Source organism: Dendrobates tinctorius, unplaced genomic scaffold, assembly GCF_039654945.1.
Source record: "Dendrobates tinctorius isolate UK_male_01 unplaced genomic scaffold, ASM3965494v1 ptg000211l, whole genome shotgun sequence".
Taxonomy (NCBI): domain Eukaryota; kingdom Metazoa; phylum Chordata; class Amphibia; order Anura; family Dendrobatidae; genus Dendrobates; species Dendrobates tinctorius.
The window spans coordinates 7959-23008 of NW_027361878.1; the positions used below are offsets into that span (position 1 = coordinate 7959).

A 15050-nucleotide genomic window follows, 5' to 3' on the forward strand; every position below is an offset into this window, starting at 1 on the left:
CTTCCATGTTGCTTTAGTTCCTGTGAAACACCTAAAGGGTTAATAATCTTCTTGAATGTAGTTTTGAGTAGCTTGAGGGGTGCAGTTTTTAGAATGGTGTCACTTTTGGGTATTTTCTACCATATAGACCCCTCAAAGTAACTTCAAATGTGAGGTGGTCCCTAAAAAAAAATGGTTTTGTAAATTTTGTTGTAAAAATGAGAAATCGCTGGTCAACTTTTAACCCTTATAACTTCCTAACAAAAAAATATTTTGCTTCCAAAATTGTGCTGATGTAAAGTAGACATGTGGGAAATGTTATTTAGTAACTATTTTGTGTCACATAACTCTCTAGTTTAACAGAATAAAAATTCAAAATTTGAAAATTGCGAAATTTTCAAAATTTTCGCCAAATTTCTGATTCTTTCACAAATAAACGCAAAAATTATCGATCTAAATTTACCACTAACATGAAGCCCAATATGTCACGAAAAAACAATCTCAGAATCGCTAGGATGCGTTGAAGCGTTCCAGAGTTATTACCTCATAAAGGGACACTGGTCAGAATTGCAAAAAATGGCCAGGTCATTAAGGTCAAAATAGGCTGGGTCATGAAGGGGTTAACCTCCTTCTGTATTAAAGTGCATTACTTATTTCTCTCTATTTTACAGCTTGAAGAAACAACTGGTAAAAATCTAAAGGAAAAGTGGGCAAGATGGCGAGATGTCATTTACCGGCAGCCAGTGCCACAGATTAGGTAATTTGAGGGTATTCTGTATTATCTTAACATCATCATTGCAGCCTCACAAACACCAATATTAATTGCAATATTTAATATGAGAAATACATTGCTTACCCCATTCTCCTGGTATGTAAACTATCCGAAATATATATAATGCTATATATATAATGCTGATCCACTAACAGCCTGTCTCCCTGGTTTCCCTTGCCGGCCAAAATATTGCTGTGCTAAAGTTGTAAACAGTTGTGGAAACAACAAGAATGCTCTCCAAAATAGGGGTGCTAATAGTTTATTTTTAGTTAACAAAATAGAACATGAAGGAACAAAAGTAGAATTGAAATCAAATCAATATTTGTTGTGAGCGCCCTTTGCTTTCAAAACCACATTAAAGCATCAATTCTTCTAGGTACCGTACTTGTCACTTGTACGCAGTTTTTGAAGGCTCTCGGTAGGAAGGTTGTTCCAAACATCTTAGAGAACTAACCACAGATCTTCTGTAGATGTCACTTGTGCAAATTCTTCTGTCTCTTCATGTAATCCCAGACAGTCTCAGTGATGCTGAGATCAGGGCTTTTCGGGGCCATATCCAGAACTCTGTTTTTTTTTTATACTGTGGACAGTTCTTATTGACCTTGACTGTATGTTCGGCATCATTGTCCTAATGCAAAACAAATTTGGAACCAATCAGAATGGCGCAGATGCTGAAGTGGAGGATGTTTTTTATTATTTAAACAAGGGAAATCAGCATTGTAAAAAAGGGTTGTGCAAGGAGTGACCAACACAGGGATAACACACAGAATATTGCCACAAGTCAATGTATGGCGCCTCTGTATGGCGCAGAATTATGGAAATATATTTCAAGTACAAGTTGATGATAATGTTGCAATACAAACTCAATTTTTTTCCTATTTGATTCATATTGAAACCATCACAAAAATGTGTCTCCATAGTTAAGCACACACTTTTATGATCACTGTATTATGGTTCCGTATAACTTAAAGATTGCATAGCGCTACAATAGATTGCCGTGCATTATGACTTTTGCCATAATTTTTCAAAAACACAGAACATATATACATGTATCATATACAACCTTACTTTGATTTTTTTTGTCTTTGGTTCCCATGCCATGTTGATTTAAAGTGGAACTGTTCTTTTGCAGAGAGTATTTTGGAGAGAAAGTGGCCCTATATTTTGCATGGCTTGGGTGGTACACCCTCATGCTGGGTCCTGCAGCTGTAATAGGAGTAGCGGTCTTTTTTTATGGGTTTGTGCATTTCAATTCCAGCAAAATCAGGTAAGACTCACTAACATTTGTTTTATGTTTGTATGGAACTATAGTCTTAGCAGTGTCTGTGAAGGCATAGGCATGGTTCATTGAAGTGATATTTAAGAGATGGATGCAAGAAAAGCAAAACCTGTTTTCCTTCATTTTCAGCTTCTTGAATATTCAATATTTTTCTAGGTGGTTTCTTTTTCACTTCTACAGCAGTACTCATACTATATGATGTAAGGGGTGAAATATTTCTAAAACTCAGGAGCCAGTCAGTACTTGCTTTATTGCTAGCATTTTATAGACTATATATAATCATCTTGTACAAATGTTCCCTATGAAGAGCAGTTATTGCTGTGGAGGATCCCACATGTCCATGCATTACATGATCATTCCATTGTGTTCAATGGGAACTGTGTAAAGGTCCCGTTACACGCAACGATATTGTGAAAGATATAGTTGCAACGTCACCAGTTTGGTGACGTTGCAGCGATGTCGAAATGACGTTGTTGCGTGTGACACGTAGCAACAATCAGTTGGTTGATCGTTACTCGTTGCCTAATGGTCTGGGCCATAAATCTTTCATTGGTCTCCCGCTGGGCAGCACACATCGCTGCGTGTGACAGCGAGAGACCAACGATCAGCGAGCTCCCAGCGCCATACAGCAGATGCTGGGAGCTAGTATCCAGGGTAAAACAGCGGGTCCCTAAGGCCTGTTTCACACTTCAGTTTTTTGTATCAGTTAAAATCCGCCAAAATGGCGGAAAGCGGATCCGTTGCTAAACTGATGTGAACAGATGCCACCAGACCGTTTTTTTTTACGGATCCGATGAATGAAGAATTTTAAAGGAACCGTAGCCTGGGGAGGAAGGAGAGAGAGAGAGATTTTTTTCCAGCCGCCAGAACAGACTTTAGGATTAAATTTCAGGCTGAGTGAAGTCTTTCGGGCATGCGCAGTGTGAAGTGCGGATCCTGCCGCCCGAAAAAACGTTACATGCTCCGTTCGGGCATGTCGGCGGACGTCAATATTTTGGCGGATCCGCAAAAAAACGGATCCAACGGATGGCCATCCGTCAAGATCCGCCAGTAATGCAACTCAATGGGAAAAAAACGGATCCGCCAAGCAAAATGGCTGATCCGTTTTTTTTGCAAAATGGCGGATCTTGACTGATGGACAAAAACTGAAGTGTGAAACAGGCCTAAGAGCCGCGTGGTGCTTAGTTACCCGCTGTTTACCCTGGATACCAGCGTGCTCAATGGTCCTGATCGGGTATCCAGGGGAAACAACGGGTAACTAATCCTGCGCGTTTGGGCTCAAAGTTCCTTATGTGAAAATAACGGTAGTGAGCATGTGTGACCATCACTTCCACAGACAAAAAAATTATTAGTGATTGCCAATTTTCACTAATGCTCCACTCGCACAAGGGATTTTTTTGGACAATATCACTATCGTCAAGATCTGCACTCAATATTCCACTTACCTCCTACCTTTTGATTTATCATCTATGTCTTTAATTCTAGAGGAAATCTTGCACTGTGGGACCTCCTTCACTGCCCAATATGCACATATCACTCCAATAAGATAACAAACAACTACAGTAGATATTTACAATAATCTCAAGGCCTGGCTTAGTCCTGGCAGGCCAGACTCTCTTGGTGCAAGGCATTTATTGTTAGTTTTCACTCTATATCAACTGGACTAAGCAACTGCAGATCTAATGGATAGTTGAATAGCCATTAATACTGTGCAGTAAAACCATCGTATTCTCTTATTGCCTTTAGTCAAGAGATTTGCACCGCGAACGCAACATTGATGTGTCCTCTCTGTGACCAGAATTGCCCATACTGGCCATTATCTGACACTTGTACGTATGCAAAGGTAAGATCTGAATGATCACCAAGTGTCCATCTATTATAAGGTTTGTAGCTTACATGAATTGATAAGCCCATTGCATTGACATATTCCATACTTCCACACTGGCCACAGATCTTTTATACTAGTATCTGCAGACATCCATATTCGGTACACATTATTCCTAATAAGATAATTTGAAGTGAACATGACAAATGTATCACTCATGTCACATGATAACCTTGTAGCTAACAACAGAGATCCAGTAAAGTCTGGATCATTACGTATAACGTGCCGATACAAAGAGGGTTTCATAACTGAACTATGAATCAATGACATTTCAAAATGATATTTTGCTACAATGTGACTGGTGCAGATCAATCTACTGGAACAACCACCAATAAGGAGGATGAGAAGACAGTGATGCTCCACTTTTACGTTTTACCTAATACTGCTCTGTGTTTCTTTGTAAAGTACTGCATCTCAGCCCAATTGAGGTGAAATACAGCTCTGGCAAAAATTAAAGAGACCACTGCAAAATTTTCAGTTTGTCTGATTTTTCTCTTTATAGGTATATTTTTGAGTAAAATGTAAATTGCTTTTTTATTCTATAAACTACTGACAACTTGTCTCCGAATTACCAAACAATACATTTTGTATTTATTTTCAGAAAATGAGAAATGGCTCAAAATAACAAAAAATGCAGGGCTTGCAGACCTCAAAGAATGCTAAGAAAACAAGTTCATAATCATTTAGAAACAATATTAATGTTTTAACTCAGGAAGAGTTCAGAAATCAATATTTTTTTTAAACTCTATTTTTATTACAATTTTTTTTTGTTACCAAACAAAAAGAAAAAGAAACCACAGATACAAGTCATGGTACATAGTTGCATAGTTTGGAGAAACGCATCCTCGCAGCCATAATTGTAAACATGTACACCTCGTAGCAGTCTGTCTAATAATCATTAGCGTCTCACTTCCTCCCTATGATTACATATTAGAAGATCAACCTTGACCTTGTTGCCCTTATCCCTCCCCAACAATCTCTCCCACCCCCCAAAAACCCTAAAACCTTTTCCTCCCTTGCTTTGTAAAAAAAAAAAAACCTACTCGCTCACAGACCCTAAGACCTTTTATCTTTGACTTTCTTTGGCTCACAGAAATCATTTGCTTCAGTTCAGGCTTAATATTCCCAGTGTTCCCCCCAATGATTCCCTGTGGTACCACGTTGTGTCTCTGAAAGGACCAACTATGCGTTGTATTTCCTCCTTATTACAGTGCTCCACAATATAATGCCTCCATTTTGTAAAAAATCTAGATGTTTCGCAAGACTTCCTCTTCTCTGCCTCTAACCTCTCCATTAGCATTACATGTTTCAGGCGTCCCGAGAGTTCTTTTATGGTGGGCATGTCCTTCTGTAGCCAGTTTTTTAATAATAGTTTTTTCATGAGCATTATGATTATGTGGACGACCTGCGGGGGCCCCCCCCCCCTACATGAGCATCGGGGCACCTTTCCCAGTGGTGAAATAAAACCAAATCTCTCGGGATTTCATCGCCCCAATCCCAAATGTTCTTTATATATTTTCTAACTGCAACCCACATGTCTGCCACCTGCTTGCAAATCAGCAGGCCATGAAGTAAGTCAGTATATGGGGTATTACATTTGGGACATTTCGTGAGTCTTTCTGGCTTATCAGAGCTCCTTGGAAACTGGAAGGCGTATATTGCCCTATGTATTATTTTGAATTGAGTTTCTCTCCAGCTTTCATTAATAAGGGACTGGCGAGCTTTAGTCCACCCCTTCCTTATTTTGTCTCCAATAGCCCTTTCCTCCAGTTGCGATTCCCATTTTTTATAGAAGGTATCTGGATGACTATCTAAAAGCACCCCTCTCATCGTGCTGTACAGCGTTGAAATAGACAAGAAGTTTTTTGCTGCATCTACCATTCTATCGAACTCGTTGCATGTGAACTCCGCCTGCGTGTCTATTAAGTGGGACATGATATGATACCTAATCTGTTCAAATTGTACCGTTTGAAATTTTTGGAGATCAAATTTTTCTCTTATTTCGTTTTGTCTTAGCCATCTATTCTCTGTAGGATGAGTCAAATGAGCTATCTCCTGTATACCCCTGTCTCTCCATTCCTTAAACAATTTATTCTCTACTCCCGGTAAAAATTCTATGTTATTCCACATTGGGAGGTATTTAGAAATTCGGAACGGAAGTTTGTATTTTTTTTCTCACCGTCTTCCAGGTGGCAATAGTATCCCGAAATATCAAAGAATTTTTGATTTTGGCTGGAAGCATCTTTAGTCTTGCGTGCAACAAGGACCTAAGATCCCAAGGTTGGGCATAATCCCTCTCTATGGCATAGGCCGAATATTTACTCTCTCCATGCAACCAGTTTAAAAAATACCTTGTCAGGCACGCTATATTGTAGTTTCTAACACTTGATAAGTTTAAGCCCCCTTCCATCTTTGGAGTCATCAACTTTTTGAGACTTATGCGTAGTTTTTTGTTTCTCCAAATAAATTTGGAGAACGCAGAATTCAAGGATTTTACATCATTGTGTTTCAGCAGGAGTGGGATCGTTTGAAGGTGGTACATTAGTTTTGAAGTACTCATCATTTTAATAAGCTGTATTCTCCCTGTCAAATTTAATGGCAGATCCTTCCACTTTACTAGATCATTTACTATATTTGCTATTAATGGAGGGTAGTTTAATTTGTATATAGATGATGGCTCCCCCCCTATTTTAATGCCTAGATATTTAATATAAGATTTCGCCATGCCCACCCCCAATTGAGCTCTATTTAATTTCTGTCTATTCGCCGCGTCCCACCTTCCCAGGGGAAGCAGTTCGGATTTAATCTTGTTAATTTTAAAACCCGCGTAGTCCCCATATGTATTGATCGTTTCTATAGCCGATTCCACCTGCACAAAGGGATCCCTTAGGAAAAGCAAAATATCATCGGCAAAGAAAGTAGCGAGCACTGCCTCCCCACCGATCTGAATGCCAGGAAACCGCTGCGGGTCAGACAGCTCTCTCACCAAAGGTTCCAGAGCTATATTGAATAGCAGAGGTGACAAAGGACACCCCTGCCTTGTCCCCCTGGACAGTGGGAATCTGTCCGAGAGGAAACCTGGAATGTAGATCTGGGCCTCCGGCTTTGAATATATCTCTGTGATGTAGGTCAGGAAGGAGCCATCAAAACCCATTCTTGCCAATACCCTGAAAAGCCATTCCCACCTGACATTGTCAAATGCTTTTTCGGCATCGATTGTTAGTAGTGCTGGTTTTTCACTTGGAGTGGGATTGAGGTTTACCCTGTCCAAAACCAACATGACTTTTCTCATGTTGCTCGTTGCCGACCTACCCTTAACAAAGCCCGCCTGTGATTCTGAAATTAGGTGTGGTAATATTTCTGCCAATCTATCGGCCAGGATTTTAGACATTATTTTGTTATCTACATTTATTAAGGAAATGGGACGATATGATCCCGGCGACAGGGGATCCTTTCCTGGTTTTGGTAAAACTTTGATATATGCTAATTTGCTGGGCCTCGTCATGGGTTTCCCTTCTAGTATCCCGTTAAATAATTTTTCTAAAACAGGGGATGCTTCGTCCTGTAAGATCTTAAAAAATTCTCCCGAATAGCCATCAGGGCCCGGGGCTTTCCCATTCCCCAAGTTCCTAATTGTCTGTTTAATTTCTTCTTGTGTGATGGGTGTATTTAGGAATTGTTTTTGTTCATCTGATAACTTCGGGATGTCTGGTCGGTCGAGTAATGCAATCGTCGGTATTCCCCGATCCGCCTTATCCATATAAAGGTTCTTATAGTATTTTCCCAGAATACTGGCTATTTCTTTTGGTTTATTCTGTATGTTGTCATTTAGGTCTTTTAGATGGAAAGGGCCTTGCGCAAAGAATCTATTCCTGACCATAGAGGCCATCAGTTTTCCTGCTTTATTTCCATATCTATGGAATTTGGCCTCGCTAGATGATTTAAATAATTGTTCCCTCTTTGCCATCCAAGTATTAAATTCTCTTTGTTCCATTAACCAGTTATCCTTATTTAATTTGTTGGGGTGGCTTTGAAATAGGGTATAAGTCTGTCTGAGCCTATTCGTGAGTGCTGTGTACTTTTCCTGTGTTTTTTTTTTTTTAAAGCTGACGTGTATGAAATTATTTTTCCCCTCATGACTACTTTAATTGTTTCCCATAGTAGGGGTGAGTTAGTCTCGTGTGCCCTATTGTCTTCTCTTATCTCTCCCCACCACTCCCTCAGTTTTAATTCGAAATCCTCGTTGTCATGTAAGTAACTAGGAAATCTCCATAGATAGTCTGTTCCTCTAGGGAACGTATCTGCCAGTTCTATTATCACAGGCGCATGATCCGATATCACCAGATCGTGTATTGTAGCCGACAGCAATTTGTTAAGGATAGGCGGGGAGACAAAGAAATGATCTATCCTCGACCACGCATCCCTGGTGGGTGAATAGAAAGTGAACTCCCTATCCTGTGGGTGCAGATATCTCCAAGTGTCAGTCAGGCCCGTGTTTTTTAGCAATGGGGGAATTACTTTATCTTGGCCTCTCAGTCCCGGTGTCCCCCGTGATTTGTTTTTTCTATTTTCTAAGATATTCACCACCGAATTAAAATCCCCCCCGATTATCAGATTCTGTGTGGGATCTTTCAATATTTCTTGTTCTAGATAATGATAGTATGTTTTGTTGTTTTCGTTGGGGGCATAAACGTTCATTATTTTGTATGTGCTACCAGATGCCGTTATGGTGATCGAGTGTAGCCTCCCCTCATGGTCCGTTGTAGTGTTCACCATCTGGTGCTGGAAATTTTTATCTATTAAAATTAGTACTCCTGCCTTGTTATTAATAGCTGGGGACCCATATGTTTTGCCCACCCACAATTTTTCCATCCTCTTGAAGTCCGACAACTCCAAATGTGTCTCTTGTAATAGGGCTATATCTGGCTTAATACGTTTAAGATGTCTAAGAATCATTAGCCTCTTCTGTGGGGACCTCAGGCCCTTTACATTCCAAGTAACTATCCTCATAAATTTTTTATTTTTTTTTAGGTGGGCCAAGCGTAGGTGTCCCAATGACACCTAATACAGGGGCACGAGCATGGGAGCTGCCTATCCTGCTTTGTCCATATGAGCCAATTGTCTGTCGCCTTGATAGCCTACGAGCGCCGTTTGCAAGTATCTTAACAGGAAAATCAAAACTACAGTTATACCCCCAACAAACCAATTGAACCAAAATTAACATTTTCCCTGCCCCCTTATCCCCTAAGGAACCTGAAGAACGTCTCCAGGACCCTTGTCCAGATTGGCGTACCATTCTTGACTTCACTTCTTCCCCGCACATTTTCCTTCCCTTGCTCCCCTCCCCCCTTTCCTCTCTCCCATTATTGCGTGATCAGTTACAGTCAGACATATAGAATACAAATACCTCGGGCAGTCCGAGAGGTGTTCAGACCCCGGAAAGAGAAAAGAAAAAAAACTATACATCAAAACCCATTCTGTCCTCAGTAGCAACCCATACACCGTTCTTCAAACCTTCCCGGATTGTTTGGACGTTCTCTGGGCCTTCGGTAGATCCGATGCTAGATTCGGGCTTCTATCCTCAGTGTATGTCGGCCAGCTCTTTAGATGATCTCTGGGACTGTTTGCGCTTCCCTGCGATCTTGCATCCTCTGTGTGGTCGACTCCCAGGGTCTTGAGATATTTCTCTGCCTCTTTGGGATTGTAAAATGAATGTGAAGAGCCATCTTGATGTCTAATGTAGAGGGTTGCCGGGTATCTCAATTGGAATCGTACATTGTTTTTATGTAATTCTGTGCATATCACACTGAAAGCTCTGCGTTGCCTGGTCACTTCTGCAGAAAAGTCTTCGAATAAGAGCACTTTTTCCCCCCTAATTTCAAGGGGTCGTCTAAGTCTTTTATAGGACTGAATTACATCATTTTTGTCCGAAAAGTTCAGGTATTTGGTAATGATTTGCCTAGGTCTTATCTGGTTACCCAATTCGGACGAGTTCTTTTGGGGACCAATGCGGTGTACTCGCTCTATTATCTTCCCCGCCTCGATCCCCAATGCCTCGGGGATCATATTTTCGCACAGATTTCTTAAGTCCTTTATGGGGAATTTTTCAGAGATTCCTATAATCCGGATATTTCTCCGTCTGGATCTGTTTTCCAGATCATCAATTTTATCTCTCAAAATCAGATTTTCTTTAGATAGTCTAGATATTGTTGTCTGGTCATCATAAACAGTGTCTTCCAGTGTAGATACACGTGTCTCCACTGCGGAAACCTTCTCAGCAGTTTCATCCAGGTGCGTCTGCATGTCATGCAAAGCTGATCCTATGTAGTCCCTCAGCTTAGACGTGATTTCAGGCAGCAAATGTCCTGCCACCTCCCCTGCCAGCTTTTTATAATCCATCTCCGGTATCTGCAGCCTAGGGGGGTCGCGCTCCTCATAGTCACCGCGTTCCTCCGTGGCAGTTGGGGATGCAGGGGCATATAGCGCGTCAGGGAGAGTGCATACCTTAGGGGTACCCTGGGTCTCCTTGGGCTTCCCAGTCGCGGTTTCCCCAGACTTGTGTGTCGCAGCCCTGCCGTCTCTCCTTCCTCCCTGCTCCCCTTTCCTCTCCGTTTGTTTTGCAGCAGCTACTGCCGCTGCTGAGGTCGGCGCCGGCGCCATCTTGGAAGGCGCGCGTGTCTCCCTCCCTCGGCTTTGAGCTGCTCCCCTACAGCTGTTCCTGAGGACGTATCTGTCCATGCAGTGGTGCAGCAGGGCCGGACCTTCCTCTCCTCCCGTTCCCGGTACTCCAGGGGTCTGATGTGCGGTGTAAATTCTGCCTTTTAGCAGGGGGTTGGGGAGCGCTGGAAGCCTTGCTCCTCACATGCGGGCTAAGGAACCGGAAGTCCAGAAATCAATATTTTGTGGAATAACCATGATTGTTAATCACAGCTTTCATGCGTCTTGGCAGGCTTTCCACCAGTCTTTCACACTGCTTTTGGGTGACCTTATGCCACTCCTGGCGCAAACATTTAAGCAGTTCTTCTTTGATGGCTTGTGACTATCCATCATCCTCTTGATTACATTCTAGAGGTTTTCAATGGGGTTCAGGTCTGGAGATTGGGCTGGCCATGACAGGGATTTGATGTGATGGTCCTTCATCCACACATTGATTGACCTAGCTGTGTGGCATGGCGCATTGTCCTGCTGGATAAAAACAGTCCTCAGAGTTGGGGAACATTGCCTGAGCAGAAGGAATCAACTGTTTTTCCAGGATAACCTTGCGGCTTGATTCATCCGTCCTTCTCAAACATTAACCTGCCCAATTCCAGCCTTGCTGAAGCATCCCCAGATCATCACTGATCCTCCACCAAATTTCACAGTGCGTGCAAGACACTGTGGCTTGTACGCCTCTCCAGGTCTCCGTCTAACCATTAGACGACAAGGTGTTAGGCAAAGCTGAAAATTAGACTCATCAGAGAAGATTACAAAACCAAAGGAAAAAACAATGTGTGCATATACCCCAATGAAAATAAATAAGTAAAAAAGCAAGTGCAATAAATAAACATAGGGTACTTAGTAAACACTGTTTTGATCAAAAAAGCAGAAAGCTGTCCCACCACGGCAAGGTGTACCCATTTGGGACAGTAACTATACTCTCTAACGTTAAAACCTACCTACCTGTGAATAGTGGTAGAGTCTCTCCGGGTCCAAAACAGACACCCAGCTTAAGAGGGACTATATATAACCATTAGTTGACCAGGTGTTGGGCAAAGCTGAAAATTAGACTCATCAGAGAAGATTACCTTACTCCAGTCCTCTATGGTCCAATCCTTATGGTCTTTGGCAAACCAGCCTGGCTCTCCTTTGCTTATCATTAATGAAAGGCTTTCTTTTAGCTTTACATGACTTGAGCCCTGCCTCTAGGAACCTGTTACGAACTGTTGTTGCTGTGCACTTCACTCCAGCTGCCATTTGCCATTCCTTTTGTAGGTCACTTGATCTCATCCTGTGGTTGCTGAGTGACATTCGGTCATCCCAGTCAGTGAAGAGTCGTTTTCGCCCCCTGCTGGTCTGTAGCTTTGTTGTGCCCAATGTCTGCTGCTTGACTTTGTTGTAATGGACTGCCATCTTAGAAATTTTGAGGATGGAGGCAACATGACGCTCACTGTATCCCTCTGCTAGTAAAGCCAGAATGGGGCCTTTCTTTTACTCACTCAAGACTTTTCTTTTCAACTCCTTTGGCATGGTTAAAAGTTATTTTTTCATTCCTATTACTATTGGGGTATTACTAGCACTTGTTTTGCCATCCAGCCTGTCCAATTGCAAGAGGATTGTGAACACCACAGCAGGGTTTTTTATACTTTCCTTTGTTAAATAAGATTTGGTTCAGGTGATCACCTAATCAGAAGCACATTAAGTAGAATGAGGTGTACTCTGGTTGGAATTCAACTGACACTGGAATGGAATGGCTGTCAGACATGTGGAGAAGCTGATTTTTATAAAACTGTGCAGTGGTCTCTTAATTTTTACCATAGCTGTTCTAAGGATAGTGGGAATTGTGTGTCTGGTATTGCATCTCTGCTCCATTCATGAAGGCCATTTTCACATCATGTATACTTTTTGTAAATCCACAGGAGAGTGCTATTTAAAGTGGTGGTCTCATCTAGTCTTCTGGAGCACATAGCTCCACTAGTACCGGGCTTCCTGCATGCTAGGCAGTGATGTGCTACTGTATGATTGACAGTTTGAACAAGCGGCATTATCATGCCACAGGCCTGAATTGTTCGCTCAGATGCTGCAAGCAGAGGCAGCTTTGTATCTGCAGCATCAGAGGCTTGCAGTTACATTGAACGCAGCCAGATTGGGAGGTAACAGTGTGTTGCGGCAGTTCCAGAGCGGCGCTTACAAGCTCTATTAATAAGATCCCTGCGTTCTTGAGAAATTTTTAATAATAATATATTTCAGAGTACCTTGTTCTTACAAACCCACTGCAATTTTAAACTTTAAAGAAATGAGAACTATCCTTTAGTATAGGCAGCATTTCCTGCTGACTCCAATAGAGAGGTGGCTGCACATAGTTCTCTCCATTGATATTTATGAAAGTTAAGCAAAGAGATGGAAACAATGCAGTTGTCTTTTTCAATACATCCTCCCTTTCATCTGCAATCTGCACATCACCATTCATTGACATCCAGCTACGACCAAAATGTTTTTTTTTTATTGTTTTGGCCGTTTTATATTTCATTGCAGTAACTATGAAATGATTAAGGAAGATCTGTCAACAGACAGACATTGTTAAAGGGTTCTCCCAGACTGGATGTGGTTGGTTCACTGAAAATCTATGTAAGAATATCTGCATACTCCTTAGAGGAAAAGAGACTTTCACAAATATTAAAATAAGTTACTGATGAGCCTAGCTCTAACTGGATTTTTTGGATTACACAGCCATACTGGCGAAGAATTTTATAAATAAATACACCAGCCACCTTAAGTCTATGGGTATGTTTCCACGTTCAGTATTTGCTGCGGCCAGATGTTACAGCATAGTGGACGGGATTTTATGAAATCCCATCTCCACTATGCGTGCAGGGACCCCTCTGGCATCCCTGCGTATATGCACATGCCATGCGTCTTTATAGACCACAGCATGTCTATTTATCTTGCATAGACACTCAGTCTCCGCAAGATAAATTGCACCGTCCTATGTATAGGATGCGGTGATTCCGCATGTGTTCAATGAGCACATGGGGAATCACCGTGGGTACAAAAGCCGGTAGCACTTTGGATGAAGCGGATATCTGCTGCGTTCAAAGCGCTGCCAATACTTAACGTGGAAACATACCCTAAGGCTGGGTTCACACGTAGCATTTTTTTTGCGTTTTCGCGGTGATTTTAAACTTGCGATTTTGCCGCAAAAACGCAAAAAAACAGCATCCCATGCAATCCTATGGGATTCCGCAATGCTGTGCGAATGCTGTCGATTTTCCCGCAGCGGAATCGCAGCATGCTCATTAATTTTGCGGAATCGCGGCGATTCCACACACATAGGAATGCATTGTTCTGCTTACTTTCCGCATGTGGCTGTGCCCACCATGCGAAAAGTAAGCAGAACATTTGCGGATGGTACCCAGAGGGTGGAGGAGAGGAGACTGTCCTCCGGGCTGTGGGTACCATATCCCTGTAAAAAATAGAATGAAAATAAAAAATATTGTATTATTCTCCCCTTCCGACAGCCGGCGATCTTCTTCCCGCCTCTCTCCACGTTTCCGGCGTCTTCCGGTCCCAGTAATCCTTTGCGAGAATGACCGTGTTGACCTCACGGGAGCGCGATGTCTCGCGGTCATTTGCGCATGGATTACTGGGACCGGAAGATGCCGGGAGCATGGAGAGAGGTGGGAAGGCTGCACGGGACGCCGGAAGGTGAGAATAACAATATTTTTAATTTTTTAATTATTTTTTACATCCTATCTTTTACTACTGATGCTGCATAGGCAGCATCAGTAGTAAAAAGTTGGTCACACTTGTCAAACACTGTTCGACGAGTGTGACCAACCTGTCAATCAGTTCTCCTTGCGATGCTACAGATCGCTTGGAAAACTCTAGCATTCTGCAAGCTAATTACTCTTGCAAATCGCTAGTTTTTCTGTGGGAAAATCGCGGGAATTTAAAATGCGATTTTCCCGCCGAATGGAATTCCGGAATTCTCGTGGTAACTTCCACGGGAATTCCGCTACGTGTGAACTTAGCCTAAGGGTGCAATTGCACAGCCCCATCGTGGCCGTTACATGACCAATGATTGGCTACATGCAAGCTGATCAGCAGTCTTTTAATAGCCTGCTTAGACAGGGTGACTGCACTAAGATGGGCACAGAACAATATTTCAGTGCACATTAAATATCCTTGCTCTTGATAGCACATGTTCTGATTACACAGAGTGTGTTGCTGAATTCGATAATCTTTAAGCAAGATTAAAAATCATTCCACTTAACAAGTTAGCATTTTGCAGGTGATTGGCGGTCTATATAGAGAGGCCGATAATCAAGAACGCTCGTTCCGATTATCGGCCAGAGTAAATGCATCCTAAGAGTTGTTGAATAATGTTTACACTTTGTATTGTGAAATCCAGTGACACGTCCACTGTAAAAGATTTTTTA

At 42.0% G+C, this 15050-nt stretch overlaps 1 protein-coding gene across 2 annotated transcripts in view; it reads left to right on the forward strand.

Moving 5' to 3' along the window:
* Nucleotides 1-575: 575 nt before the first annotated feature.
* Nucleotides 576-15050, forward strand: part of ANO9 (anoctamin 9) — a 65155-nt gene continuing 50680 nt past the window's right edge. For both annotated transcript variants that reach the window (XM_073554318.1, XM_073554319.1), the window contains exons 1-3: nucleotides 576-736; nucleotides 1884-2018; nucleotides 3777-3873. In XM_073554318.1, coding sequence (XP_073410419.1) covers nucleotides 591-736; nucleotides 1884-2018; nucleotides 3777-3873 — 378 coding nt within the window. In that variant the 5' untranslated portion in view covers nucleotides 576-590. The remainder of the gene's footprint in view (nucleotides 737-1883; nucleotides 2019-3776; nucleotides 3874-15050) is intronic.